Source organism: Acomys russatus, chromosome 9 (genome assembly GCF_903995435.1).
Source record: "Acomys russatus chromosome 9, mAcoRus1.1, whole genome shotgun sequence".
Classification (NCBI taxonomy): Eukaryota; Metazoa; Chordata; class Mammalia; order Rodentia; family Muridae; genus Acomys; species Acomys russatus.
The window spans coordinates 20868495-20894073 of NC_067145.1; the positions used below are offsets into that span (position 1 = coordinate 20868495).

Sequence of the window (25579 nt, forward strand, 5' to 3'; positions counted from 1 at the left end):
AAGTTAACATTAGTTTCTGGGAAGAGCAACTGGCATGGACCCTCACACAGTGCTACTAATCCTGGCCATATATATTGTCCATCTCTTTCTGGAACAGATGAAAGCACTTCTAAAGAGTATGTGCTTAGAGAAGATATAGTTTATGATGTGAGTTCAATTTTTCTAAATTAGTCCAAACTAAAGAGATTCAACTCCTTGAGATCCCTTCTTGTGTGGCTACATCTCAGAAGCTGTACTTTCCAGGCTCACGAGGCACCTGTGCATGCTGTCTTAGCTGGCGCTGTGCTGAGCTGCCTTTGCTGTCACTGCTTTTTCCTTCTCTTGGTCCCTTTTGTGATAGCTGTAGTTGTGCCTCTGTTGTTCTTCCTTAAAGGTGCAGGCAATGGCTGCTTAAACAGGTACAGAAATAATGAGAGCAGACACAGGATGCAGAGAGGGAAATTCAGAAGTAGCTTAGGTTCTGGGGGACAGATCTCAACTCACTGGTAGTTTGGCTTAGAGCTAGGACTTTATGATGATGGATGTGAAAAGCATGCTCGCTTGCCAGTCACATGGATGGAAGAAACCACTTTCCGCATCCCACATTTCCAGGCCTTGGTGGGTGTGGTGAACATGACGGGATAAGGTTCAATTTCAAGGACCATGAAACCTGTGCTCTGTGCAAAATGCAGAGACCACAGGGTTGTCTGTGATTGAAGGGAGAAAGTAATGGGCACTAAACAGATGTATAAATGGTGGATTTGAAGGCCAGGAAGCAAGAGTCATCCTTAGATGAGGGAGGACAAGAAGGGATGGTTTTGGTAGTTGAGGTGGCTTCATAGCCCAGTGGGAATGAATTTGATTGAGTATCAGTAAGAGAAGGAGCACACTCAGTGCTCAGAGTAATGAAAGGCATCTGAGAGAGTGAAATAAAATGAACAGAGAGCTCTCTCCTTCCTTTCTTCCTCCATCTTGACCTCCCTTGATCACCTTTTCTTACATTCTGTAGCAATGGTGCACCATGCCCTGAGTATTCATGCTGATCTCAAGAACGCTCTTTGGTGGCATTCACAGGCTCAGCCCTTCCTCCCTTGGGAATGTGGACCTAGAATTACACACAGCAGGAAATAGTGTTCAGCCGCAAGTCCAGCTAAGGATGCTCTTTATCAAACCACAGGTACATCACCAGAAACATGTCATATCATTGCAGAGAAGGGGCTGTATGAAACTGTCATTAAAGTGCACTAGAATTATAAAATCTAATATGCTAACAGCACAAATAAATCAGGAGTCAAGCTGCCTGATCCCGCCTTATTTCTAGTCTAGGATAAGCTTGGGGAAATTGTTTAGCTTCCTGTCCTGGTTATATAAAATACTCTGACAAAAGCCACTTAAGGGATAGGAGGTCTATTTTTGTTAGCAATTCAAGGGTATAATTGTGGCAGCAAGAGTTTGAAGGAGCTGGTCACATTGCTTTCATAATGAGGAGAATAATGAATGAATGTTCAAGGTCAGACATATCTTTTCAATTTATGTAGCCCAGGACGTAGGCCAAGTGCTGCCTCCTTTTAGGCTGGGTCTTCAGACTTCAATTAACCTAATTAAGATAATTACTCACCATTCTTCCTAGAAGCTTGCCTCCTGGGTAATTCTAAATTATGCCAATAATCAATATTAACACTCACAACTCTCCCCCACCCAGCCAACTTGACATCCAAACATGTCACCTTTAAGTCAGAACTTTCCATTCTTCCGCCATATAATGCAGAAAGGTCATTGCTGTCTTTAACAATGCTAATGTTGTGTACAAATCTAAAGTCCAAGTCTCACCTCGTGCTCAAGGCAATCTCTAAATTATAAAACCCAAAATACATGCAACAACAAGAATAAGCACTCCCATTTCCAAAAGGGTATGATGGAGGCATATAATAGGACCAATGTAACACTGAACCCAAGCAGGACAAACACTGTAGGTCCAGTTCCAGAATCATCTGGCCACCTACAAGATTAGATAGCCACACTCTTCCGGATCTGCAGGAAGCCTGCAGCCCACAAAATATCTTTTGATTTTATCCCATTCCATACATGCAACTTCGCTCAGCAGACACTTTTTGGTTCCAGCACTTTAACTTTTTTTTAACATATACATTTATTTTATTACACATGAATAAAACAAACTACACACAGCACGCACCACCACCATTGCCCTGTAAACTTAAAAGTATGTGTCAGTCTAGAGTCAGGTGTGGTGGTGTATTTCTCAGTGGTCAGGTGTCTGTGCAGCAAGAGAGTTGCGCTATGACTGAGATACCGTGAGAAGAGCAAAGGCCCCAAATGCATGTGGTGGTTTATGTTTTGTTCTTCTCCACCTGAAGTGACTGATACAGGCTAAGGTCATGCATGTAGATGCAGCAGCATCCACTTAGGGTATATGTCAGCTTCCTGGCTTGCAGTGCTTAAGGCACATTTTAATATGAATTCACAGTAAACAAGAACAGGTGACATGACCTTTCACATTTGTTACGTGACAACAGCTTGAGGTGTGTTACTGTTAAATACCTAGCAGGTGGGGTTAATGTGTTTCTAGTTCAGGAAGCTTAGAGAAGAACAAAATTACACTTGAAATACAACCTTGTTCACTAGCAATGATGAAATAATACGCACGCTTATTATTTATTCAGATGTGCTAAAGTGGAAAAAGGAGACCTCTCCTTGGAATGAGGAATGCGTTTATCCCAGTTAAAAAAAAAATGACTGTTGGTTCTGCCTTTTGTTAAGTAAATAATTGTTAAGAACTATTTTAAATGTATGTTGACGTTTAATCCACAACAAGCATGAATTCAATAATATATCTATGAATACTGGGGGTCAAATCCATATTTAAAATATTGCAAGTGGATTATTTGGTTATCTACTGATGAAGTGTGTGTGGAAAAGGAAGCGAGGGAGGGAGGGAGGGAGGGAGGAGGGAGGGAGGGAGGGAGGGAGGAGGGAGGGAGGAAGTGAAAGGGGAGCACATGGAGGGACATTCCAGGTGAGGGTAGCTGTACTGTACGTTCACTACAGTACATTCAGAGCATATATATTCAGACTTAAGGTAAGTATGAGTTTTAAGAAAACCCAGATTTTTGTTGAATGGATGTACTAGGTTGAACTCCCGGAGGAAAGGTTCTTCTGTGAGCCCAAAGTAGCAGCATCCGGGCCCTCCCCGACAGACTGTCTGCAAATCCGTATGTTTTTCACTGTTTATGGGTCAAACATAAGTTATTGCTTGTATATTTCTCAAGCACGTAAAACTGAGAACATGACTGACCTTCTCAAGCTAATAGGATCACTGAGAATTCTGCAGCACTTGTAATTCTTCTCAAATACTGATACATACGATATTATCATGTCGCTTTTTGTTGAATACTGTGTGCCACTATGGCTTCACGTGTTTCTAAAACCTGCCATTGTTATTCAAATTCTAAGTATTAATAAAAATGCTCCATGGCTCACCCAGTGATAATGAGCCAGTTATATTTAAGACTATGAGATATACTATTCACAGATAAGAACATTTCTGTGGTGCCTGGTGATTATTTTAATATGCATTACTTTCAATAACCATTTTCACTGATGACCACATATAGTTTATTTACTACTTTCCATTCTTCTGCAAGAACAAGAATCTTCCTTTTCTTAAAACAAAAAACAAAAAACAAAACAAAAAAAAAACCTAAACCAAGATTGTAAAAGAAAAAGAAAAGCGTGACATAGATGAACCCCCATTGTGTGTTGTCAGAGGTGATTAATTTCATGTGGGTATGTGATTTCCACATAGCAAATGTTCCTGAGCCATTCACACACAACATTGTTATCTGGAATAAAACCATATTGAACACTGGGAATGGTGAATTAAATGAAAATAAGAGTCAAGGCAATTCATTGATCATTATCTGCTGGTCTATTTTTATATTCTGGATATAATGGAAAATTCATTTGGGAGATGATCAGGTTGAAAGGGAATGGCATCGTGAAAAGATGCACTAAAATGTGATTTTTTTTCCTTTTCTTTTTAACTTTTGCACAGCACCTTTTCCTTACATGCCTCTGTTTTTCTTTTAGTGGCAGAGCATTTCTATAACACTGGTTGAGAAAGTTCAGATGATTGCTGTAATCCTAGGATCCCTGTTCTTAATAGCAAGTGTGACTTGGCTCCTCTGGTCAGCCTTCAGCCCTTATGCAGTGTGGCAGAGGAAGGACATCCTTTTTCAAATCTGCTATGGAATGTATGGTTTTATGGATCTAGTGTGCATAGGTAAGACCACGGTGTTAATATTCACAAACTGTCAGTAATGGCTCTCTTTCAGCTTCTGCATTTTTTACCAGTCACATCAAATATATACACAGAATGTTGCTGTATACATTATCTTGACTTCTGGGTAATTATTGGGGCAAGAAGAAGGAGGTGGCCACAACTTGGCTGCTTCCACAGTAGTTTCAAAAGAAAAATAAGAGGTCAGTGTTCATTTCATGTGGCACACTTTGCAGCCAAAAAGAATATGGAGTGGTTGAAGGACTCACTTGGCTTAAGCACTTAGGAATGGCACTTGTTTCTAAGGGGAAAGTACAAGTCAGTTCCCTTTGCAATGCCAATGGGCTAATGCCAACAGTAATATTGTGGGTTTGCAACAGTGCCTGTGCCCTGAAAAACCTGCTTTATAACTGGGACTCAGATCCCACTGGGAACATAAAGGGCCACTCAGAAAGTTGAGGGCATGGACCATTTTCCTTCTTTACTTTTGTCTCATTGTGCTTAATAAACTCAGTGGCTGAGAGGGGAAAAACTTTCCTACTTTCCCTAAATCTAGTTAAACTAGACCTCACCAGAAAGGTTGTGCTTATAGTTCACTTGACCAGTCAACAGAAGTTGTTTCATGGAACATTCTGTGGCGTGTGTGTGTGTGTGTGTGTGTGTGTGTGTGTGTGTGTGTGTGTGTGTGTGTGTTATCTTCACAGGCACTGTGATAGTGGCAGTTAATGGGTATGTGATGAAATGCCCAGAGAAGGGCACCTAGGAGAATTTGTCTACTATGAATTGGTTTGCAGCCTCCTGGGTTGCAAAAAGAATCAAAGGCAACAGTAGCCATGACTTAAAGCAATGGCTTTCTCCAAATGTGGCCCCTGGACTGCTGGCAACAGTAGCATCCTGTCACCCAGTTAGAAAGGCCCATTACTAGGCCCATCCGAGATCCACTGAATCTGGAGAGGTAGAGCTGGAGTCCACACTGCACATGTTGTGTACAGGGGTGATGAGCACCGAAGCTGGAGGATTCCAGAGATCTTTGGGACGATGCTGTGTGTGTGTGATCAGTGGCTTGGTTTCTGAGCCAGCATCTGTTTAAATAGGTCTGCTTTATCTCTCTGTCTTCTGCCTTTCTATTGATGGAAACAGGGCAATAATCTCTACCATGCAAGTATAAACAAGGGCGACAGAGATGGTGTAACAATTCCATTATTAGTTGGCAAGGGTATGCTGGACATACATGCATAAGTCAGAAACACCAAAGTGACCCTCACTCTCCTGAATTAATGTCCGGACTTATGGGAGTCTTTAACTAGAAAATTTCATATCCTCATTTGTTTTATAAAAGGAAGTTTATACACATTTAAAAGGCACCCGTCCCGGCGTTCCTTGTTTTCTTTCTTGTCACTAACAGGGCTAACAAGAAAGAAAGTGTTGAAATTTCAGGCCTAAAATGAGAAGTGAAGGATTTCTCCTTCACTTGTCGCGAAGGTTGATAATATAAGGACAGGTTGCCTGGGTGATGAGGCTGATTGCATATATGAGCACCCTACAGTGGAAGTGCTGACGCATAGGCGAGTGTTTTGAAAATTTCAGCTCTCTCTTCAGATTTAAAGTCTAGGACGTTGCTGTAACTAAAGAGTACTCATGAAATTATTCTTGACACCTAATGCCTCAAGCAACTCAGAGACTGTGTTTATGTCCTCCAGTGTCTGTGGGAAAATGTGGTAGGTAGGCTTTTGATATTCCAAGGGAAGTGCTTCCTTAGCCCAGAGGAAAGGACTTTAAAAGGTTTCTCCATAAATGAAAGATAAATTCAGGAGAAGATAGATATTGTTATATATTTTTTTTTTTTTGGTTTGGTTTTTTTGGTTTTTCGAGACAGGGTTTCTCTGTGTAGCCTTGGCTGTCCTGGACTCACTTTGTAGACCAGGCTGGCCTCGAACTCACAGTGATCCGCCTGCCTCTGCCTCCCGAGTGCTGGGATTAAAGGCGTGCGCCACCACGCCCGGCTTGATATTGTTATATTAAATACACACACACACACACACACACACACACACACACAAACACACACACACACACACACAAACACATACACACACACACACACATGCACACAAACACACACACACACAAACACACACACACACACATACACACACACACACACAAACACACACACACAAACACAAACACACACACACACAAACACATACACACACGCACACACACACACACACACACACACAGCAATAGCTGTGGTTTTGTACTTTTGTGTTCCAGCTAAAATAAACTTAAATTTAAAAACGAAAGACAGCAAACAAACACTATGAATCATTTGACTCAAATTTTAACCTGTAAGGTCTGGTTACCTTCCCTTAGCTGCATAGGAGTGAGAAGGTCCCTGTGCCCCCTAGGCACAAAAGCATTCCCTGAGCTCAGTGCTCATGCTTTGCTAAGTCATAACATATTACTTGTCAGCATTTTAATTAAGAGTATTAGAACTTTGCTTTCAAGAACACAGACGTGTGAACTAGTGATCTTTTGGAAATATGTGCTATATTTGGGCTCCTCTTTTGAAATTTGAATGTTCTCTCGTTTTATAAAACTCTAGTCTCTTAGAAGCAAAAATACTTGTCATATTTTCTAGAGACATTTTAGAAAGTGAATTTTTATCTGTGTTATAAATATTGAAAACACACTCTGTTGTTTTTTGGCTCGTCAGACCCACTCTCGTCATTCAGTGATCTATTTGAAGAGTTAGAAAAACATTAATTTAGATCGAGCATCATTTCATTTGGCAACCTCATTAGTCAGAATATTTTAGATCTGTGAAAATGTCAGTTTTTTTTTAACCATAAGAAATTGAGACAGTAACATAGTTAACAATGCATTAGCCATCACTATTAAGGCCAGTATTAGCCCCTGACAACATTTCAAATTCATTTAAATGCCTCCTAATTGAAGGTGCACATTAACAAAAATTACATAGGTTACTTACACCTTGAAAACCAGTGATAGACGCTTGAGAGTCAGCATTAGAATGGAAAGGAGATTTACAGTTTTGAGTTGGGCTTGCTCAGCTCAATTATTGGACTTGTTCTATGTCAAATGCAGTGCTAGGTACTAGGAACACAAGTAAGGGCAGTTGTTTTGCTGCCCCAGGCTGTCTAGGGCCTCACATAGATGGAGAATTAAAATGTCATCTTGTCAAGCCCTAATCATCAATTAACCAACCAAATAAAATGTCTGTCCACTGAAGAGGGCACCTCATGCATATGCTGGTTAAGAACTGTTTCCAAGGACTATAGGATGACAGCTTTGTTCAGAGGTCACCATAACCTCATAGAGAAAATACCTCTGTAAGAACATTTTTCCCAGAAGGCTACCTGTTTGATTTTGAACTGCTGTCTCCCTTGGCATCCATCCTTGAGCATAGCTGATTTCAACCTCTGTGGCCAAACATTGTTACTTCAAAGTATTTTATCCACCTCCTTTCATTTTTCCTTTAAAAAGTTTTGCTGGCCTCCATTTCTTGGAACACATTCCTAAGTTGCTGTGGTGTGTGTATTCCCATTGCCATTTCAAAATGTAGCTCTCTGGAGAGTCTTCCCTGTCACCACTTGTTACTTAGTTTGACAGAGAGCATATGGGCGTAAACATGTAATTGGTATATAATGGTGTGACATCATGGGCAGGCAAATGGTAGTTTAATGGTGTAAGGAGTGATCCCTACTTGGGTACTGCATGGAGGGGAAGTTAAGAAAATTTTATGGAGAAAATGATAGACAAGCAAACTACTGGCTGATGCTTGTGACAGCAGAGATGTCCCCTTTCCAGCACTGGAAGAAACTGTGTCATTTCTCTAAAGAGAGGCTTTCGAAATAGTTGGAAGAATTTTTACCAGCTTTATAAACTTGATTGTTTTTTCTTATTTCTTATTTATTTATTTAATCTCCTTATAGCTTGATCCCAGCTCCCTCCCTCCTCTCCTCTCAGTCCTACCCTCATGCTCCCAAGAACAGATCAACAGTTCTTTTAAAAATAATCCAGAAGACTCTCACACGAATTCTGGTGCCCCTTTTCTGACCACGTCCCCTGGATGGGGAGGCCTGGCGGCACTCAGAGGAAGGATAGCAAGTTACCAAGAAGAGACTCGATATTCTAAGAGCATATATAGGGGGAGGAGGTCTTCCTCAATCATAGACATAGGCGAGGGGAGAAGGGGGAAAGTGGGAGGGAGGTAAGAATGGGAGGAAACAGGGAAGGGCTAACAATCGACATGTAATATGAATAAAATAATAAAATGGAAAAAAATTCCATCATGCTTCTCAACACAAAAAAATAAAATAAAATAAAAATAATCCAGAAAACACACAAATAATTAAAAATTAAAATTAAAGTTAAAAAATTAAAATTCAGACATTTTATGAAACACTTAAGAAATTGAAAAATTATACACACATTTAAAGATTTGTAGAACCTGCTTTCTGGGTTAGGAACAAACCTAGGGTGTTGTGCTTGCTAGGAAATTCTTCTGCAGTAGAGATAAATCCCAAATGTCAAGAAACATCCTGAATTGGAGAATTTGATTATTCATTTCCTGATGCATTGAATTTATTTTTTAATACTTTTATTATTAACTAATTTTCTTCTTCCCTATGACAGCTTATTACTTGCTATTACTTTAATGTTTTACATTCCCCCGGGGGTCTATCTAGATCAAGTCTGCCACACAGAAATGCTCATAGATATGAAAGCGGTCCACATCTGCACTGTTGAGTACCATGCAGACAGCTTTTCTTGGCTCTCTAACATGTAAATTATGGCTACTGAGAGTGAGAAAAACATATTTTAAGTTACAATTTGTGTAAGTTAAGTAGACATATGTGGCTGGTGACCAGCCTGCTGGTCCAGATCACAGAATGGCCAATGTGTTCTACAAACAGGTTTCTCCATGTTGGAATAAATAGATCACAGTTCCTCAACAATAAAGGACCTTAGTTCTGAGAGAGAAGCAAGGTGACAAGGGTTTCACAAAGTCTAAGGGCATGAAGGAGATGAAAGGCCAAGTCTGGGTTGATGCTACGATGTAGAGACATGCTTGATAGCTGACCCCTTTCTGGTGCCTTTCCTTGAACCTTTGAAACAGATTTCTTTAGATTATACATGAAATAAAATTTTAACCTACATTTGCCATGTTTGTTTATAACAAGTAAAATATGAAAAGATGTTTGGGGGTCTCTCTTAAGCATTTAAATGGATGCCATCAGACTAATATTGTTCACAGGACAACCAGAGAGAGAAATATAGGAAGAAGAATAAACTAACAGCTCCTTGCTGATTTTTCCAAGGAAAATTTGCACAATGGGTCTGAGGAGATTTGAGACCCCAGAAAGGAAGGCCCAGTGTGGGGAGGTAGGCAAGACATCGGCCAGATGATTTGCTTTGTTTGTTTGTTTGGTTTGGTTTGGTTTTTGGTTTTTTGAGACAGGGTTTATTCATGTAGCCTTGGCTGTACTAGACTCACTTTGTAGACATGGCTGGCCTCAAACTCACAGACATCCACCTGCCTCTGCCTCCCAGAGTGCTGGTATCACAGGCATGTGCTGCCACCTTGCCTGGCTGAGGATTTGGTTTTTCACACTTGCATGTTGAGCGAGTGGAAGATCATACATGCATTTGATTGTGTGTCCCAGAGACTGTGATGCAAGATGGATATATTGATTAGTGACTAACTTGGTCATTTTAGCAGATGAACAGGCAGAGTCAGTTTATTACCTTGAATCTGCAAACTGAAAGTATTTCTCAAGCCATTCCAGTTTCAGGAGGAGTGACAACATAAGCATTAAAGAAGCAACAAATAGAAGCCATGTTATATTAATGCTACTTCCACAGCTTCGCTTAAGAAGAAAACACTTTGTCATTACATAAGCATCGATGATGAGGGAACCTATTTATGGTAACCAAGGCAAATAATCCTGGAATATCTTCTTGCCAAAATTATAATCTTTATGTATGTAATATCACAGAGTTAGAAAAACACACCTTGGATCCTTCTACTTTGCTATTCTCCCATGCTTCTCTCATCTAGAGTCCCAATAGGATGGCCAGAGGGTCCTAGAAACCTACAAGTAGAACATTATGATAGGCAGATTTGGGCCCAGGGGTCCCGCTCAAACTAAGGCACCAGCCAAGGACAATACAGGCAGTAAACTTTAAACCCCTACCCAGATCTAGCCAATGGTCAGAACATTCTCCACAGTTGAGTGGAGAGTGGGATATGAGTTTCTCACGTACTCTGGTGCCTCACATTTGACCATGTGCCCTGGAGGGGGAGACCTGGTGGCACTCAGAGGAAGGACAGCAGGTTACCAAAAAGAGACTTGATACCCTATGAGCATATACAGGGGGAGGTAATCCCCCTCAGGAACAGTCATAGGGGAGGGGAATAATGGGAAAATGGGAGGGAGGGAAGAATGGGAGGATACAAGGGATGGGATAACCATTGAGATGTAACAAGAATAAATTAATAATAATAAAAAAGAAAAACACACATTAAAAAAAATCTAATAAACACTGTAAGTTGGGGATAAATCTATGTTTGTAAAAGATAGGTTCTATCTTTCCAGGGATGCAATGGAAGACACTGGTTATTGTTGCTTTCTTTTTAAAAAATGGATTGACGTTCTTATAAAATATTTCTAACTATGCACATAATATGAAAACACATATACTCTATTTGTAATTGCAAAATTTGTAGGTATTAAAAGGCCACTTGGCCCACAGTCCTCTTCTTGATGTGATCCTTCCTTTGTGTCATGGGAATGGTTATCCATTGTCAACATTGTAATATAAATCCAGATCATTTTGCTCTCGTAGACAAACATTCTGAGAGATTTCACGTTTATTCTCTGCAAACAGGTACAGCAGACAGTCCTTTCCACCCGACAGTGTGATCTCCAAGCGTTTCCGTGTTGGAGATGCCATCACTTACTTCACTGTTCCTCTACTGATGGCTATTTAAGCCACTCAATGTCATTTCTGCCATGAGAGATAATACTGCAGCAGACATCTGTTTTAACTGTCTCTTCAGACAAGTTTCTAAGAGTAGAGGGTCTGATTAGAATGGCAGGCATGCGTGTTGGATTTTAGAGGATCTCTTTCAATAATCCACTATATAGCCTTTACCATTTACAACCCACCAAAGGAAAGTTCTTATTAAGGCAGCCATCACTGTATTCTCTTATTGCTGATGGTGGTGTTAGCTATACAGACAGAACATTATTAGATCCATTTCCTTCAAATCAGTTCTATGACTAAATCGGTATGACGGTTTTATCTAAGAAAATTAGCATGGCCACCCTGGGTCACACCAGTGGGCAGCCGTCTTTCCTACAGTCTTGAAGAACAGTGGTGCAGCATGCAGAAACACAAAGCATATTTCTGGTGAGTCACTTCCATGTTTTCTCTCTGAGGTGAAGGTCAGCAGGGTGATGGAAAGTGGTACCACCTGACCCTCACACACTCTGGATTCCCCATTATGCTTAGACACTATCGAGGCCAGCTACTTTTGCTGTTTTGACACCTTCACTCTCTGTTACTGTGTAGAATGTATTGTCTGAAAATAGTTGAAGAAAGCTCTCTCTTTCACTCTCTCTCCCTCCCTCCCTCCCCCCCCCATCAACAACTAAATTACTGCTCTGTGGCTTTTCTTCTCCCCATTGATTTACAAATTTAAAGCACAATATCACAGAATGGAAGGGCCATCAACACACTCATGCATCTTTGTATATGCACTCAGATGTACCCACCGGGAGCCAAAAATCTCTCTCAGGGCTCTTTTGCAATAATGACATAAGTCTACAGCTATCCCATCCTGAACACACCTGATGTCATCTGAAATAATAACGTGTTTATTATGACTATTTTCTCTGTATTGCTTTTGAACGTTTTCAAGTTTAGGGAATTCTAAAAACTAAAACAGGATGTGCTAGAATGACAATCAAATAAAAATATTTTCTCCTTACTGTACCAACTACAGTCAACACTGAAACATATGTTCTTTCAACAGGAGGCTCATAATACCCCAAATAAATTTTTATTCTCCTAGATTTTCAACCAAGACAGTTATTTAAATTCAAACAAGACTCAGTTGTGAGGATAGCCCTACTGAGATGCACCTCTCATAGTTAACCTTTCGTCTGACTGCAGTTTCTTGGACAAACAACGTTCTCAGGGTCCCAGTTACTATATAGTCACATTTCATTTCAGAGGATCATAAATAGAAATACAATTCAGATACTACTTTTCTCTAGCCCTTTAATTTAGATCATCATCCATTGTACAACTGATTTTGTTTCACTTTGTAAATTTTTTCAAGGTAGAAAGGCTAAAAATAGAACCAGCAAAATGATTCAGAGTGTAAGTGCACTTGTGACACAATCCTGACGGCCTGAGTTGAATACTCTGACCCTAAGTAGAGTGCCAGCTCCATCACTATGGCAGTATGTACCAGTAAAAGCATCACTCCTGTGGGAAATGGGAGTGGAGGACAGGAAAATCACCTTGTAGCTCATGAGCCAGCTAACCTGCCATGCCCAGTGGCAGAAATAATAAACACTCTGCCACAGACCCAATGTGGATAGGATCTGGGAACATGGCTCAGGGGTTACAAACACTCCCTACTCTTGCAGAGAAACTAGGTTTGGTTCCTAGCACTAACATCCGAGCTCACAAGCATCCTGCAATGCATGTGGTGCATATACATACATGCAAGCAAAAAATACACATGAAATGAAAACAAATCTTTGAAAAAGGTAGAAAAGTTAAGATTTACTCTAGAAAATTATCCTGTGACTTTACACAATTGTAATGACATGAGTAACTGTGCACAAATATCATATGCACACATCTCACACCTCTCTCTCTCTCTCTCACACACACACACACACACAGGAGAGAGAGAGACCGAGAAAAAGAGAGAGAGAGAGAGAGAGTGAGAAAGCAATAAATAATGATGTGGTTTAACATGTTGATAGGAAAATTTTAAATTACATTGTATAACTTCATATTAAGTGAGTAAAGATGAATAATTTTGGCAAGAAGAAATTTCATTATTACCATAAATAAGTTCCCTCATCAGGGATGCCCACATAATGACAAAGGATTTCCTTCTAAAATAGGTCTGTGGGCCATCTCCATTGCTTTCAATAAATATGAAGCAATTGGCATAAGAAAACATAACTAAGAAAACAGATCTCCGCTAATACAAACACAAAATTTTAATACATTTCAAGCAAAACGTAAGAAAAGAATATGTTCTTGTTTTCTGGCACTTTTTGAAATGACTAAAAAGTTGACAATATTTTAAGGTGTTTTGTGTGAAAAATAAATTTCCAGAGAAGACAGAACAGTTAAAAAATAATTTATCACTAGAAGTTGAGACAGGTAACAATTTAGGAGGCAGCAAAAGAGCCTCTACATTACTGACTGCAACATAGGTTAAGATGTGTGCTTGAAACAGATCCAGGGTCCTTGTCTAGAGATCACTCATGTTAAAGCTATGAGATAGCTGCAGATACATATGAAATTCATCAGATGGCTCCAAATGAATAATTTAAAATTACCAAGCGAGCACCAGCATGTTTGTACTACTGTTTAGGCCCCATGGGGGATGCTGCCCACACACAAGGGGCTGAGAAGTATAAACAGAGGAGGGTATTTTCTAGACATGCCTAAAGTGAGGACAGACCACCAGAGTCTAGCATAACCAGGCACGGACTAACACTCCTTGTGGGAAGTAGATTCCGAAGATGCCAGCTGTTCTCTCACCCCTCGCCAGACACATACATTCCAGACTGACCTGACCTGGACAGGTCTTCTCCACTCAAAACTATTAGCAGTTTCCATAATAAACACATGACTGTTTTCTATGACAAAACACTCAGAATCCAGATGCGACACTTCACTACACCCTGCTCTTCTACCCAGTTACCACCATCACGACCCAGTTTGGAACTATGTCAGAAGCAGAGCTTTGAAGTCTCCGCTGAACACCGAGCCGTGGTGTGGGGTGCAGAAGGCTGCTTGAGGTCCGTGTTTGACAGTCTGGGCTTTAGTTGAAGGTGGGTTGTCAAGGACACTGCCGCTTTTGTGTCCTGCTGAGTTTTGTAGGAAGTACAGATGTGTTTATGTCTGCGTGAGTCATAAGACACATGATAAAGAAGTGAGCTTAAACACTACTTGGCATAATAACCACATAAGCTGATTAGCTTGTATTCCCTTTTTGAATGTCAGTATCATTGTAATCCTTAGCTCCGGGAAATTCCTTTATCTCTCTTGAACTGTAATTGTATCAGGGACCCACTTTGCTCAGTACTACAACTTGGCTTTTAGGAGACCTTTATCCTTCTGCTTCTGTAAGAAGACAGAGCAGTCCTCTGTTCTTGCCCTACGCCCCTCTGGCTTTCCCCTCAAGCCCATCTTAAGTGGAAGATAGGCTGCACTGTCAGTCTGCGCCATGTTTGACCACAGCTGCTACAGAATGCTTACTTTGATAGCTCACTAGAAACCACTATTTACCTATAGTGGATTTTTTCATGGGCAAATTATTTTTCCATGCCTCGAGAATCAGCTAACTGTCGCAGCCCCTGGGAATGCCACTGTTAATCAGAAAGTGTCTGATGTAATCAGTCAAACTGAAACACAACCCAAGTCTACATGAACACCAGCCCCAGCCTTGAATGCCACAGTCTGTGACTGAAATGCGTGTGCATGCTGCAGGCAGAGACAGAGTGGCCCTGGGCTATTGAAATGGTTAAAGAAAAACAGACTTTTATAATTTATATGCACTGAGAAGTAGGTCATTATCCCTTTCTCTGGAGGCATAAATTATAGGATTTTCTATGTCTTAATCGTAGTGATATTTACCAATTTTTAAAAAGATTATTATCATGGTTGGCTATTACTGATACTGTTGCATTTTGAACCCCAGGAAGTAAAACAGGAAGGAAATTATCTTTGATACATGCCTTTCTGGCCTGTGTTGGAGTAGTCTCTCATTACTAATTAACCCATAGGTCTCCTATGAAGGGTGAAAATAAAAGATAGCATCTCAAGGAAGTCTTCTTATGTAACCTTGTAAAAACTTAGTTATTTTAAAGTAATATTAACAAAATTAACCCAATAGCAGACCAAGTATGCTGTTATTATTGACTTCTATCTCCTTCATAAGAAACTGAGACACTCTCAACCGTGTCTCTCCATGGAGAGCTCTCTAGCAAAGAGGATTTCTGTTGCTAGTTGAGACACATGCCACTCGCATTGTGTTTTTATCTCATGCTGCTCCTGAAGTACAGAAACAGAAAATGGGTCAAACACACAGGTCTTAAGGCCAGATACAACACATTGCCTATTTTTATTTTTACTTAAGAGCGGTTGGACTGGTTTTTTTTTTTTTTTTTTCATTTTAAGTGTCTATGTCAAAGTAACTTACTATACCTGAAAATTATATCAAACTGAAACTTTAATGCTCATAATATTGTATTGAGATAAAGCAATATGCACTTGTGTGTGTGCTATCAATGAAATGTTGTAACAGAGACCAGAGTTTTGCATAGCCTGAAAAATTCCTCTTTGCATTTGTTAAGCAGGGATGTAGCAGGTCCACTGAATTGTCTACTTGCTGCAGAGAGACAGTCACAGGAAAACCTCAGGAGATCTCAGAACAGCCTCAGGATAGGCCGAGCTGTTTTTGAATTCAGACAAACCATGAACTTGTCAAAGAATTCTTAATCTACCTCTTTAGGTGGGTAACAAAGTAAAGAAAGTCAGTAAGTTAAAGAACTGGGGAGTATAGTCAGGGCTTGGAGATGATATTGTTTCCAGAAGCAATGCCCAGGATGGAGTGTGGGGTTTTGTGCATCAATCTACAGAACCCGCATTGCCACTGATCCTGCATGCAGAGGAAACAAACCTTCTGGGATTGTAGACAGTGGAAAAGTAGGCACAAGTACACTGAATTTCTGCTGGCTATGTGCTATATGTGAGTGTAGGTGAGGCCTTCCATGACTCAAGTGCTCTCTAGAATAGGTTTTGTTTCCAAGTAAGTCTTGGAAACAGCAGTTCCAACCTCAAAGAGACCTGAGTGTGTTCTACAGCATTATGAAATATGATGAGGTCAGGAAAGAAGATAACATCAATTTAGAAAGAGAAAGAAGAAATTAGGTCATGTGGTCATGTGACAATGAGACCAAGTCTTGCAAGCAGACCCAGTTGTCCTCATTCAGAAAGACATAGGAAAGGCAGCTCCTTATGTCTCAAACCCACAGACCACTCTTCCCAACTGATACCTAGATCTTTGGGGATTTCCTGCCTTTGTACTATTTTGAGATTAAACTCAAGGAAATTTGGCCATGACCAGTCTTTCAAATGATGGCTGAGCCTCTGGAAGCTTATAGTGAGGATGTGTCCTTGATTTTGGATCATCAGGGACCAAGGGAAGTGGCATAGAAGTGGAAACATTGTGTGTTTTCACAACTGCTTCTAAATAAATAAATGATTCTTTAAAAATTATCTTCAGTGATTTATGAAGTCAGAGTTACTAGGATCTGTGCACCATTGTGAGCCCTTCACTTCAGAGTTCATGTTTGACCCTCACAGCACACTGTGAGGTGAGACACTGTCATTTTCATTTTAGTAATGAGAAATCTCAGTACAGACCGCAGTTAATTCGTGATCATGGTCACATAGACTGGAAACAAAATCTAAGAATGAGATTTTGTGGTTCCAGAGTCTTTTCAGAAAGACTAAGAATATTTATGTAATAGTAAATTATATTGACTGACTGTCAAACAAGTCTCTCTTCCAATGCTAAACTGGAATAATTTATAAAACTTATTGTCTATGTAAAATGAAAACTATGTAAATCTAAAGATATGGAATAAGGAGTAAGTATTAAAATTGAAGGATCCAATTTTAGATAAGAAATTATTTTTCCTAAAATCTCAAAGATTTATATGTGTATACACGTAAGTATAGACACACATATATGTATATATCTTCATTCATTTATTCATAATCAAACTAAAAGTATAGAAGAACTAGTCAGGGGAGTAGAAAACATAATAACCTATCCCATATGGCCTTTCTCTCCATTGTTCTTCTCAATAAATATTATCTGTATAAGGAATCACATCCATCCTGGAAAGAAGGCTCAGTGGGTAATAGTGTTTGCAGTGTAAGCCTGCAGAACTCAGGAAAGGTGGAAGAAAAGAAAAAAACTCTACAACGTTGTCCTCTGACCTCTATTTATGTGCATGGTAGCACGTCACGTCTCTCTCTCTCTCTCTCTCTCTCTCTCTCTCTCTCTCTCTCTCTCTCTCTCTCTCTCTCTTGGTCTCTGTCTCTGTCTTTCTTCTACTTCATCTTGAAGTTTCTCAACTTTCTTCTGCAGAGAAAGAATTATTTGTAATGCCATAGGCATGTAACCTGAAGCAGTTTAAAGCTTTGGAGGAATGTTCTATGACTATGCCAGTGGTAGGTTTGTGCTCCAAGATTAGTAAGTGAATGATCTAAGAAAGCCTCTAACTCTGAAGGAATAATAAAATAATAAAAAAGATTGATGATGAATTGACTTATCAGACAGCATGTCTGAAATGAATAGACAATTTGCTTTTCATTCTCAGTCTTTTTTCTCTTGGAAACAACAAAGAGGAATCCATATTGTTCTTTAGGTTTCAATCCTGGCACAGTCACTTTGTAAGTATCTAGATTCATAATTGTTTTGATTCAAGCCAAGTATTTGATGACCAGGCTCACAAGAGATGGAGGAGGATGATACACAGTTTCCTGGGCTAAATACAAATTCTCTGTAACTCCTTTGCTACCAATAATTCCTCTGTTCTTCCTCCTTCCCCCTAAAGGCAAAGCCTACAGTTGTAAAATATGGGCAATGACCTCTTATGTGCTCTTTCCAAATCTAGTTTGAGTCACATGTTTGAATTAATCTGCCAATGTTTTAAAATATTACTTTAGTGTTTCAAAGAACTGTCGTCAAGCTTTTTAAAATTCTGCTTAAATAGCACTAATACAACTAGTTTGAGTCAAAGCTTGATGCAGGCATTCTATAGATCCTGCTGGTGCCTGCTGTTCTTTTTTTCTTTCCCTGGAATTCAGCAAGGATTGATTGACCTTTTACCATACACAAGGAAATAGAGTAGGAATAATATCTACCAAAAGGAAAAAGAAGACAGGGCTCAGACTACTTGGGAACACACAGCAGATTAGGAACCACAGTGTTTATGCACGGTATTACTGTACAAGCATAAGGGAAACAGTACAAATCCACCCTGTGGGATCTGAAGATGGTAGGAAGGGAAGAGGAGCTGACCAATTTTGCTTAATAAAGGAACAGGGAAGAAGCTTAATAGATCTTCAATGGTCTTGAGATATCATCATGGGGTGGGGGGTATTTCTATTTTATATTTTCAATCCATGTTTGGTTAAGTAGACAAAGCAGGGAATAGTCATTTACTGAAACAGTGATGCTCAGACAAGAACAAATTAAGCACTTTTTGGAAAAGGGTCTAGTTTACTCATTTCAGCCAGTGAAAGCTAACTTCTGTGTCAAGATGGGCTTCAGTCTGGCTTCAGCCCTGGTGTGATCAGCTTTGGAGATCCAGGCTGAACGGGCAGCACCCCCCACCTACCTAAAGAATGTAGACCTCACAGAACTCGGAGACACTGCCCTAGAACAGACAGGAAATTTATGTGTGGTCTTGGAGAAAGCCCATCAACTTTTAGGACCTCCATTAGTGTAATGTTGACCTCTTGGTGTATACAGTTATTTATATAAGGGTGTGGTGGCTTTTGGACATCAATACCCAGAAATAATCCAGTATCTATGGCAAGGCTTTTTTTTTCTGAGTCATGGCAGAATTCATTGCACTAACTAGGTTTTTCCTACATAGGAGTCTCCTGCCAGTGGTAGTGATTAATCTGTGCTTACTTTTAGTTTTATGTTTAAAAGTGTGTTTTATATTGGCTATTTCTTTATATCATTTATTTATCACAAAACACTCATTTCTGGACAGCACATTGTGGCTTACAGGGGCCTAATCTGACACCAATTGATGATAGCTGTTTTGTGATGGTATATGATTTGTTTGTCTTCATCTCAGAACTTTTTACGTTCGAGCATTTTGCATTATTATGTGTTTTTAGCCTTCATGTATAGTTCAGTGCATGAAGAAAAATCTTTACATTTGACCATTATGCATTTTATGTATGTTTAGCTTTTATGTAAAGCTTAGTTCAACAATATAAGTATTTTAGCACACAGAGAAACAACTGACTTACAGTTATTTCTTCAAGACATTTGTGAACAATATCAGTGAGGAGATGCCTTTTCATTAATGGTTTCCGCACTCACATCTGAGTTTCTCTAAGCATTGGGAATGCAGCTTGGGGGTATAGGTTGGGGAGAATGTTGGGTGAGTGAATGCACGTCATAGCATTTTACATATTTTTTTTATTAGCAGCATCATTATTGATGGTGAACACAGGGATGAACACACTACAGAGCATTTGTGGAGATTAGAGAACAACTCGACTTAATTGGTTCTAACCTTCCACTTTTAAGTAGGGCTTGAGGAGTGAATGTAGATAGTCTGACTTCTGCAATAAGCATATTCTACCCACTGAGCACCAATCCAGCCATTCATGGAATTTTAGCAAAGTTTGTCACCGTCAAGGATATATTGGACTAAAGTTTCATTTTGTAGACTTTCTTAACAACATTGTGGTGGCTGTCACCAGTTCTTGCCATAAATCAAGGCATCAAAAGTAAGGCCAGACAGATACTGTGGGATTCAAACTGCTCTACCAAATACGAATAGTCAGATCCAAATCTTTAGGCTGCTTTTAGATCCATTGACTATTCAGGGGTGTCATATTTTGGTTTATGTTTTTGTTTTTTGTTTGTTTGCTTGTTTGCTTTGAAAATAGATTTTTCTCTAATATAATACATCCCAATCTCAGTTTCTCCTTCCTAAACTCTTCACAGCACCCAGCCACTTACCCTCTTCCCCAGATTCACTTGCTCTCCATCTCCCTTCAGAAAAGAGCAGGCCTCTAAGAGACAACAACTAAACACTATAAAATACAATAAGACAAAACAAAAACCCCCACACTGAGACTGGATAAGGCAGCACATCAGGAGGAAAAGAATCTCAAGAGCAGGAAAATGAATTAAGGACACACCTACTCCCAGAGTTAAGACTCCCATAAAACCACAAAGCTATCAGTGACAACATGTACCCAGAGGACCCAGTGCAGACCCCTACAGGCCCAGAGCTTACCACTTATAGCATTTGAACACACGTACTGTGTGTGCAAGTATACATATGCGCACCCACACATACTTGGGTGATGACATAATGGCAATGGACAAAGAAGAATTAAAACTAGAAACTTTAGAGGATCTCAATAAAAATTCTTCTTTGATCAGATCTCTGCTTCACCTACCAGCCTTTCCAAGGGCATTTGAATTGAGCAGAGCAGGACTGTACACAGGAAGTTCTTGGGAATTTCCTGGGAAAGCTGAGTATAACTTCCCCAATAGCTAGACAAAGTCTTCACACTTCTGTTATTGCATTACAAGAAGATTCGGAGATCTTTTTTCTTCATGGAGTAGAGGAGGCTGGGATGTTACTTTTTATGTAATATTGTTGTCAGGTTATATGCTATAACAAAATACAAAAAACTGGATGATTCAAACAGCAAACATTTACTTGTTGTAGTCCTGGAGGTCTGATAATTAAGGTACTGGCAAACTTTGTCTCTCACAGACTAGCCTTTAGGACTGCCATGTGCTGGTTATACTTTCAGATTGCCTTGCCTGGATATGGGTGTAGGGGAAGAGGGAGAAATGGGGAAGGGGGGAGCTACAGAGAAAGATAAATGTTCAGTCAGGAGGATTGTAGTTCATATCAGATTAAAGTTTATGTTTGGTTATAAAGCTTGAAAGCCTCCTTTCCTCCCTCCCTCTATCTTTCCCTCCCTCCATCCCTTCCTCTTTCTGTTATGTGGTGTTGGGTACTGAACCCAGGGCATTGCAACAGGTCTAAGCAAGTGCTCTACCACTGAAATACATCCCTAGCCCAATCATGTGTGAAAGTAGATAGAGTAAAATGTGGTTTGTATGTGTATGTGAGTACATATGAGCACATGGCTGGGCATATGACCATGAATCTGCTTCCATGATAATTGGAAGCTAACATACTATTTTAAAATTTTGGATTGATTTTACTTACATAAAAAATTCATGTCAATTAAACCAAAACCTATTTAAGCCTGCTTTGATTTTTAAGATAATTCCTTAAGAAAAATGTCCCCTTTAATATCAATAATGATTTCAATTAAATGTATTGGCAAGAAAAAGAACTACCTGTCCACCACACTCCTCAGTTCTCATACTCAGTAGGTACCCATGACACTGAATTAAACAAGTTTCCTTTAAGTGTCAATCAGAAGGTACTCCATGGGACAGTAGGACCAGTCACTACACATTAGGAGAGGGATTTTATATTTGAGGAAGCTATTCTAAGAACGTATTCCTAGAGAGTGATCTCGCCCTCTGTAAATTATCTGGCTTCTGGCCTTTCAAAGACATTTAATGGAAAAAGAATAAAATGCTGAATAATGAGTGACTTTCTGTGATGAAGCAACCCTCATCACCACTGCACTCATTCTGAATAAGTCTACCTCAGACTGTAATTGTCTTTTGATTAGTGTGAACAAGCTCTCAAATCACACAAACTCACTATTGATGTAATTAATAGTAATGCCTTACAATTATATGGTTACTCTCTCAGAGGAAATTGAGTACTTCAGTATTGAACCATTACAAACCATCTCTAAACTCTCACTCTCGATGCAAAAATTGGATAGTTCAGTTACATATTAAAGAAGAAAGAGAATGTCAGAAAAGCTAAATCACTGGCCTTGAGGAATCCCAAAAGCTAACAGGTGAAGCAGAATGAAAACCTAGTCATCTTGTCTTGTAATTCTGGCTGCTCCCTGTAAACAGCTGGTCAGTTGGGTGAACTCCCATCATTGCTTTGGGGAAGGAGCTTCAGCATTAATTTTCTGCAATTGTCACAATTGACAAAGCCTATTTCCCATGATATTTTGTGACATAGAAGACTTGGCCTCAAAGACATGTTTATTTCTCAGGTCACACATGCTTTTTGCTGACTGGTAAATGCCTCTGCAAACTATTAAGTTAACATATACAAGAAACTCATCTTCTTCTACTAAGGGCGTAGTACAAATAGACAAAGTTATGACTTCTGTTTTCAAGGACTAGATATGTTCATCTCCTGCTTAACATTGTTTTAGCTCACAAATGTATGGAAGAGAAGGAAAGAAGAAGGAAGGAAGGAAGGAAGGAAGATTTTTATTATGGTTTTCAGACATCCAATGTAATTTATCTGGCTTTGTTCTATTACATCATTGCTAGATCCACTAAATCTCCACTGTACAATCACCAACTCTTTTAAGGACAGATGTTCAGGTTTCTTGTGGTAATTTTGCAGTAATAACTTTTGGTTACAGTTCCCCGTGCTCTGGGGCAGCCGCACAGGAGTCCATGTGCTGGGAAAAAGTGCTTATCCTCAAATCCATCATCAGGAAATTGGTTACACCAACAGGTGTGCCCCACTCCCATGCCATACACCTCCTGGCGAAGTGGTTCTTCTTGGCCACGGTACTAACTGACGTCCAAAGTCATTTAGGCCTCTTGAAAGACAAAAGCATGCACTTCTTGTTCCGTGGAAGGGCTGTCTTATCCATGGTCTCCTTTTTATATCTCTGAGACTCCCTCAGTCACAAGCTACTGGACCATATGCTGCAATGTAAACACATGTAAAAAGTGAGCTGTGTGGTGAACGTGGCCCAGGCAGTGGGGCTGCCTCTAGGCTTCCGTGGGCCACATCTGGTTTACAGTGCAGCAGCATATGCTCCTAGTTTCTCATATTGTCTTGACTATTTCCTTGAGGGTCTGCCTCAGAGCAGTGTGACTGTCAGGGTCGGAACAAGGACTCTGAGAACAGCCTGCTCGGGTGTGCCTCCTGGCTCTGCCACTTCCAGTTGTGTGCTCAAATGGTTCTCCATCATCATCGCTTGACTCTCCTGTTTGTAAAACGAGGAAAACGTTTGCTTCGTAAAGCTGTGGTGGGAATTAAATGAGGTGATATATACAATGTTATCAAGGAGTGAAGATGTTCAATAAATCTTTGTGGAGTTGCTGGAAGTAAGAGAAATGAAATGTTACAGCGTATCTACTGTGTCCCAGCTATTGCTTTAAGAGCAGCAAAAATGGCAGTGACCCTAATATCTACATCTTACATTGTCCGCTCCATCCCAGCTCCTAACATAGTTGGCACAGTATTAAGTTTGAAAAATAAAGCTTGTGATTGCAAGCAATGTAGATACTTCAGGGTGTCCTCTGAGCCAGGATTGGGTGGAAGGGAGTTACAGCAATGACATCTAAACTGCATGTTAATAAGTTATCTTTAAATACTGAGCACGTCTACCTAGCATGGAGACGTTTGCCAGTAGCCACCCTATTACTCAGTCTGGTGTTCTCTGATAATGATGAGTGATAGAGATGAGGCTACATCTTAAATTCCTTAACCTTTACACATAACAATGTTTCCAACTTTGATCTGTCAATAGTCACTGTCTTTCCTTGAATTTTAGGCCTCATTGTCCATGAAGGAGCTGCAGTTTACAGAGTGTTCAAGCGATGGCGAGCTGTTAATTTGCACTGGGATGTATTAAATTACGACAAAGCCGCAGACATTGAAGAAAGCAGCCGAGGAGAGTCTTCCACAAGTAGGACTTTGTGGTTACCATTGTCAGCTCTGAGGAACAGGAACTTGGTCCACCCAACGCAGCTAACCTCACCACGGTTTCAGTGTGGCTATGTGCTTTTACATCTTTTCAATCGGATGAGGGCCCATGAAGATGTGTCGGAAGATAATGGCTCTGGGGAGGTAGTGATGAGAGTGACGTCCGTGTGACAGACTTACACGGCAGCAGAATGTGGAACCCTGCACATTTTGGAATGTAATTGCAATGAATGGAAAAACCATAGCACTTCTAAACGTACATCCATGAACTTTTTAAAATCTATGCTTTTTATATGAACATTTGAATTGCAAATACATTTTTTTCTGAAAAAAAAAAAGAGGCTCTTTGTTTGCTTTGTGATTTGTTGCATCATTTTAAAGTTAGCTATTGAAAATGTCTTACACATAATTTAAGTCTACTTGGTTAAAAGACTAATGAAAGTTATCATATTATTAAGAACTAAGGTATTTTTTCTTGGTTATTTTAATGTATATGTGTCAATATTTTGCCACTTGTGCACTATTTCAGGCACAGTATAAATAGGTCAGTTCGAAATGCTGCAGGCAGGTTCCAAAGTGTTTGTCTCAGGCACAGCCTCCAGGGATTCCACGAAACTTCCTGGGCATCCCCCCACACCTTCTCCTAACTGTCAAACTTGTAACAGCAAATGTCTGTCCCCAGGACTCCAAGTTCTTGACATTATGGCTTGTTTTTGAACTTCTGGATCAGCTCAGGGAATGTCAAAGGAGGAGGAAAGGCACAGAGAAGATGGTAAGGTCCCTGTTGGTATTAGACAGACACCGCAGCACATGCAGACCTCTAAAGCTTAGCACCAGATGTTTCTGGAGCTATAACCAAGAGAGACTTACAAAACAGCCTCTTCACATTGGCACAGCCTACTAGGCTATCATGATTAATTTGGTAAGTAATTAGTGTCTTGAATGATTATAATCAGAGTTTCCTCTTATAAAAAGCACGCACCTTCTTACTTGTCTAAATGTTACTCCTACCATTTGGCTGAATGAAATTCTGAGGAATATTCACCTACCAGCAGTGAGGATCTTTCTGTTCCTCTTGATAAACCAGATTTCTTTTTGAAAATAAGAAAAAAAGATTAAGCCTTTATTTCCCAGAATCAGGGCTCTGACTAGTGACACTTCGCAATTATTTATAGTTCATTCTTTTAATGAAATGATTGATGCATATTACAGAGCAGCAACTAAGTGTACAAGGAGGTAGGCAGGCATCCATGTGTAGAAATGTGCGTAAAGCCTGCTGATAATGTGAAGTTCATGGACAGATCTAAAAGCTGAAGAAACAATGTTCTCTATTTTACTTTCTAAAAATAATCTTGGAGTCATTAAAACATTATTGTTTATGTTTACAAGTATG

The 25579-nt window shown here is 39.8% G+C and overlaps 1 protein-coding gene across 2 annotated transcripts in view; it reads left to right on the forward strand.

Annotated features, from left to right (window-relative positions):
• Positions 1-24577, forward strand: part of Marchf11 (membrane associated ring-CH-type finger 11) — an 88421-nt gene extending 63844 nt beyond the window's left edge. Inside the window, exons 3-4 of one of the 2 annotated variants that reach the window (XM_051151006.1) lie at positions 4087-4279; positions 24035-24577. In XM_051151006.1, the coding sequence (XP_051006963.1) occupies positions 4087-4279; positions 24035-24357 (516 nt within the window). In that variant the 3' untranslated portion in view covers positions 24358-24577. The remainder of the gene's footprint in view (positions 1-4086; positions 4280-24034) is intronic. The other variant, XM_051151007.1, reaches the window with a different exon arrangement.
• The last annotated feature ends 1002 nt before the right edge of the window (positions 24578-25579 follow it).